Genomic DNA, 5,585 nt, shown 5'->3' with positions numbered 1-5,585 from the left:
GCCCTCACTGATTAGAGGTCCTCAAATGACAGTGGAGGTGATTTGGACTGGAGGTGGCCCTGCTGCAATTGACATCCTACCAGAACAAATGAACAGATATGCAATTTGTAGCTCTGTTATAATGGCTACTCATTACACATATTGTGAGGATCACTTGAAATGCAAAATGGGGAACAAATACACATGTTCACTGCTGAAAAGGAGCTTGGTCATCATAGCATGCTTTACGAATTTTATGATTTTTATTCACTGATTTTTCTGCACTTGGATAGCCAGGAATGTGCTTAATGTTTCAGTGCAAATTAGGATAGATTTTTCTTATTTTCCAATCTTCTAAGGCAAAATGAATGTTATTTCCTCCGTCACTTTTTTTTTCTAAAGTAAACCTCACAGTCTGGTGTTTGCATGGACCGTAAAGGAAGATGTGTTGTGAGTATTTTAACAAGGTCACATTTGCATCCCTATAAATACATACACTCACTGATCATATTTACTGAACCTGAAATATTACTGCAATAATAGTATTATCTTTAAAAGGAGACAACATCCTCAGTGAATAACAAGTTAAAAGTAGATTTATGTGTGATATGTGATAGGACTAAGTGTGGATGATCAGCCACAAACAGTATATTATTTAAATGATTTAAATTTAAATAATACATTGGGAAGACTGTAAAGACTCCCCAATCATGTCCTTTAAGGTATGTATGACATCCTTGCATCCTTGATTTGGTTTTCATGCCCTTTGTGGTATCTGAGTTTGACATGGATAAGAAATTTGACAAAAATTAATATACAAGTTGGACTTTTCTATCATTTTAGTTTTGTTATTATGGAATTCTGAGAAATGTGGAACATGTACTTGGAAATATTTTACCTGAAAATCTTGGTCCTCCTCTTTGTCCAGTATTTCCACCATCCATCCTCTGCCCATGTTTACCCCCTCTTAGTCTTGCCCTCTAATTTTGTCTCCAAGCATTTAATTAATTTAATTAATTGATTTGATTTGCATTTAATTATCCAAATGTTATCAGATATACTTAAAATAGCTTGTTCAAATTAAAAGTATCATACATTTTACATTTCACTAACCCAGTTGAGTGGAACCAGTTGACATAACTGGGTGGATTAAATACAACATTTTATTTCTTAGATTGTAATCCACCCAGTTATGTCGTTTTTTGGTATATAAACTTATCTGCCTTCACAATCTCAACAGCATTTTACTTTTACACTTAACTGTAACACATCTTTTTTTACTGTCCTAATCTCTACATCCACAAAGACAGTGTGACTCTGACCTTCTCCAAGTGTTTCTAGGATGACTGTGATATGAGCTCACTGGTGTCAGTGATTCAGGGTAGACTTGTAGTCAAGACCGCCTAATCCGAGACCAAGACAAGACCAAGACCAGAGGGTATCGAGACCAAGACAAGACCGAGACCAAGTCGAGACGAGACCAAGACCGAGACCAAGACCGGGACAAAAAAGACTAACTTTTGTGTGCTTTTAAGGGCTGACATGATGGTACTGACTGGCCCCAAAGTGATCTGACAAAACAGCGATCACCTCCAACAACTGTAAAATATGAAATATGTAACTGGTTTCAGTTATACTTTATATATAGATAAAATTGTAACATCAAACTGAAGATTATAAACTTGAAATTGCATCATGTCCTATTGTAGTAGTACTAGCCAAATTACACTGTATGATATCAACTTCCCTAAAATTGATAAGGCCTGTCAACACAAAGTGATATGCAGATGTTATTTAAAAGTCAATGGTCACATTTATTTAGTCAAACAACACCATTTTAAGTAAAATTCTGTAATCAAACAATATAAAGACATGTGCATACCTCACATGAATCAGATGCAAACTACAAATATTACATACCAATACAAATTGTGCATTAATAAGAATAAGAACAAGTGCTTAAAAGATTCTGGCATCTTGATGTCTTCAGTGGCATGAGATTACAACACACTGGCCAATGAAATCAAGCCTGTTGTTCAGTAGGGCAGGAACAATAGAACACAGACATTATGAACAAATAACAAATATCTTATGAACAAATATATAATGAAGAAACAGCATATTTTCAGAGAGGAGGGAGAGAAAACAGTTCACATTTTAAAACAGTGATTGATTGCACTTCAAGAAAACTAAAGACTGCAACATCTTATAGCCTAGCCGTGCGCGGTGGGGTCTCATTAGAATGCCTCCTCTACTAAAAACCCTCTCAACTGGGGCAGAAGAGGCAGGGACAGAGAGGACCTTCAAGGCAACACTGTGTGGACTGGGGAAACGCTCTTTGTTTTTTGACCAAAAGGTGAGTGCATCACAGTCAGAGTCATTTATGCTGTCTAGGTACTTGCTTATTTGTGCATCAGTGCTCGAGTCCTGGCTTGTGCTGCGTTGCAACCTAAATGCCTTGTAGCGTGAAAGAAGACGTTGTTTTGGGGGTGGCGCTGAGTCACTATCTGATAATTCTGTGTGTTCTTCTGTTGGTGCTGCAGGTCCGTCTCTGTCTATTTCTGTGATCAAAAGGTCTGGAAAAGGGTGCACACACACACACAAAGACAGGATTAGACAGGATGCTTCTAATGATGCTATAAAACCAAAGACAGTGATAATAAGTGAAACAACAAAAACAACAATAACAATAAATTATTATTATACAGTCACCTATTAATGACTTTTTAAGGTCATCTCTGAACCTCTTCAGTGCTGGTCCGGTTTCACCATTTTGGACATCTAAATCTACCCAGGTCAGTCCAAACTGGGGGTCGAGCATGGTGGCAAGGAAGTAGATCCGATAGCTAAACGGCTCTTCTGGATCCTTTTCGTCCATGCAAATCTGCCTGAAAATTCCAGAGAACCGTTTCTCTAAGGATCTTTTCAGTGCCCTGACTATAGTTATGGCCTGGGGCATTTGTACTTCCATCTTTATAAGTTGATTCTTCAAGTCCAGAACAGTGGGGACCACCATGCTAATAGTCACCTGATGATCACCTTCTGTAAGGTCTGTTGCATCAGAAAAAGGCTCAAGCAAAGCACAAAGGTCTTTCAGCTGAGCCCACTCTCGGGTTGAAAACACTAAATTCTCTGTATTGCTGCACATTTCAGTGATGGCCCCGTGGTCAAGTGTGATCAGAGCCTTTAACTGTCTGTAGGTGCTATTCCAGCGGGTGTTGTTTCCTGCTGGGATGGACTTATTGGAGCCAAAGTGTGCCTCAAACAAGTCTTTGTGGTTACTACTGCTGTGCAGCAGGTTTGTAAACTTGCTGGCTTTGGCTATGGCTCTAGCTATTGCCTTTACCTCTTTCATCCCATCACTGATTACAAGTTGCAGCGAGTGGGCGAAGCAAGAAAGACGTTCACCCGTTGACCATGGATCAGAACCTTCTGCATCCTCCCACATTGTTTCATCATCGAGGTCATCACTGCTGTCACCTTCAGGGTGCTCTACTTCTGGCATCCTGACTTTAAAGGCCCGCTTCATATTGGATGCATTATCCGTCAGAATGTAGGTTATTTTATGGCCAATGCCATACTCCTCAACTATTCTGTCAAATGCTGAGGCGATTCGTTCGCCGCAGTGCTTCCCTGTGAAACGCCTACAGTCAAGCAAAAATGATTGTAAACTGTAAGAGTCCTTGTTCTTGCAGGCAGCATGAGCAGTAACTCCCAGGAAAGTACGAAGCCTCCGGTCAGACCAGAGGTCTGTTGTTATTGCTACATTTGGCTGGACTTCCAGGGCTTTGATTATGTCACCCTTCAATTTAGTGACAAGGTGAGGTATCAGCTTCTCTGTCAAGGTGGTTCTAGACACAGGAGTGTATTTGCTATCCAAGACATTCAGGAAGTGTCTAAAATGTGGATTCTCAACGATAGACAGGGGGAGAGAGCATCCAACTATAAGGTCCTGGAGGATGGACTGGGTGATGGCCTGTTGCCTGGGTGAATTTGGGGAAAATAAGTGGATGCTTGGAGCAAACAATGATAATTGAGGCTGTGTGGGATTGACCGCTATCACTGATGTTGCAGATCCTGCTTTGTACTCCAAGTACCTACAAAACAGGGAAATAGGAATCTGTAAAACATCAGTTTCTATTCAACCACAAAAACTACTGTATCTTACAAGCACAGTAATTTTAAACCTATCAATGAGGGCAGACCTTTGCATACAAAATAACCTAATCTAATCCAGTGTGACACATATAGATCATTAGGCACAACTAGTAATAATAAAAATACTGGAGTGTTCAGGGTTGCAAGACCTTAAATAACAAGAACAGAAAAACAGTTGAATGGAATCTACAAAAGACAAAATGTCTGTGCATTAACTTTGCAGGTTGCATTAAGCCTCCTCCTGCCAGTCAGCTATCAGACACAGCTGTATTGACAAGAAATGAACTACTCAATAAAGTCTGAAGTTACACCAATACAAAATAACTGTCTAATAATGCTAAAATAGCCCCTACACACTGGACTGGTTTAGTAGGGCAACATAGTAGAAAACACCTAAGAAAGTCATAGTCAAAGGTCCTTAAGTTCGATTTAAGAACCTTAGGACTCAGTTTTGCGATCCATGCTATCTGGACCAGAGCCATAGACCGCTCTGATCTGGGCTTCACTGTCGAGAACGCCGCTGTTAGCCGAGCAATGTTATAGGGACACTCTTGAAACGCCCGTCCTTACTTACGAGTCAGCAACCACATAAATATGCCCAATAAAGTCCACAACAAACCACACCATACCAGCCCTTAGAGTGCTCACTGAAATGGTTTCGATATATTTCTGCTCAACGAATTCACCAAATTACCTAAAGTTAATGTAAATTGTTTAAGTAGCTGATAGCCACTGCTAGCGCTAGCTACCTGTACATAGCATGTAACGTAACGTTAAGTTAAAGTTAAGTCTGCAGGGACGGTTGCAAAAAAAACTGTCCCTACATAATTTATAATGTTTGAAGAACACATTATAAATAACAATATTACATAAACATGACCTGGTCATCTGAGGTTGGAAAGGTAGTTAGAAGAGTTTGAAGATGGATAGATGGTTACTGGCTAGCTTACCTTTGAGGGTGTTTGCGCTCCAGGTGCCTGGTGAAGGTTGAGGTAGTCCCGGCTGTCTCGGTCAAGGAGACTTTGCAAAACCTGCACTTTGCCGAATGCTTCTTTTTTGCATTTACCAAAAACTCTTTGTGTTCTATGAACGCAAACTTTATGACAGACGAAGTCGCTGACATTTCTGTAACTTACTGACCGGGCATACTGCTCAATCTAACGGGTTGCATTTAGTTGTGTTTGAAGGGCGCGAAAGGCGAAATAATAAAATGCCACAATGTGGAGGGATTTGAGCATGGCTGAGCCACTGTGTGTCGCTGTGTGACAGCTGAGCAGCGAAAGGAAATTAATTGAGGAGCCGGCTCTCGCTCAATGGGAGTCGACTATTCTGATTCACTACAAAGCACTCTCTAAGCACGGCTCTCAGAGCTAAAGCTTTTGCGCATGATACATTATCGAACGTTACGCTGTGTGTCATGGATACTGTTGACTCCAAATCTCCCGACC

The 5,585-nt window shown here is 40.4% G+C and overlaps 1 protein-coding gene across 1 annotated transcript; it reads right to left on the bottom strand.

Annotated features, from left to right (window-relative positions):
- Nucleotides 1-2,136: 2,136 nt before the first annotated feature.
- Nucleotides 2,137-5,260, bottom strand: LOC146683564 (zinc finger BED domain-containing protein 4-like). Its single transcript, XM_085445559.1, has 3 exons — nucleotides 5,088-5,260; nucleotides 2,692-4,076; nucleotides 2,137-2,555 (listed from the first exon to the last, which is right to left on the bottom strand). The coding sequence occupies exons 1-3, from the start codon at nucleotides 5,258-5,260 to the stop codon at nucleotides 2,137-2,139; spliced, it is 1,977 nt and encodes a 658-aa protein (XP_085301685.1).
- Between the last annotated feature and the right edge of the window lie 325 nt (nucleotides 5,261-5,585).

This window comes from Copadichromis virginalis, linkage group LG22, assembly GCF_057382275.1.
Source record: "Copadichromis virginalis isolate Kocher_CV1m ecotype Utaka linkage group LG22, C_Virginalis_male_GT1.1, whole genome shotgun sequence".
Taxonomy (NCBI): Eukaryota; Metazoa; Chordata; class Actinopteri; order Cichliformes; family Cichlidae; genus Copadichromis; species Copadichromis virginalis.
This window is presented reverse-complemented; position numbering and strand designations above follow the sequence as displayed.

What these genes read in the sequence shown, in the direction of transcription:
- LOC146683564 (XM_085445559.1), bottom strand. Translation starts at nt 5,260, where the DNA reads ATGTCAGCGACTTCGTCTGTCATAAAGTTTGCGTTCATAGAACACAAA. An exon ending in GAGCGCAAACACCCTCAAAG is followed by an intron (nt 4,077 to 5,087) that starts GTAAGCTAGCCA and finishes CCTGTTTTGTAG; the next exon opens with GTACTTGGAGTACAAAGCAG. An exon ending in CCTTAAAAAGTCATTAATAG is followed by an intron (nt 2,556 to 2,691) that starts GTGACTGTATAA and finishes ACCCTTTTCCAG; the next exon opens with ACCTTTTGATCACAGAAATA.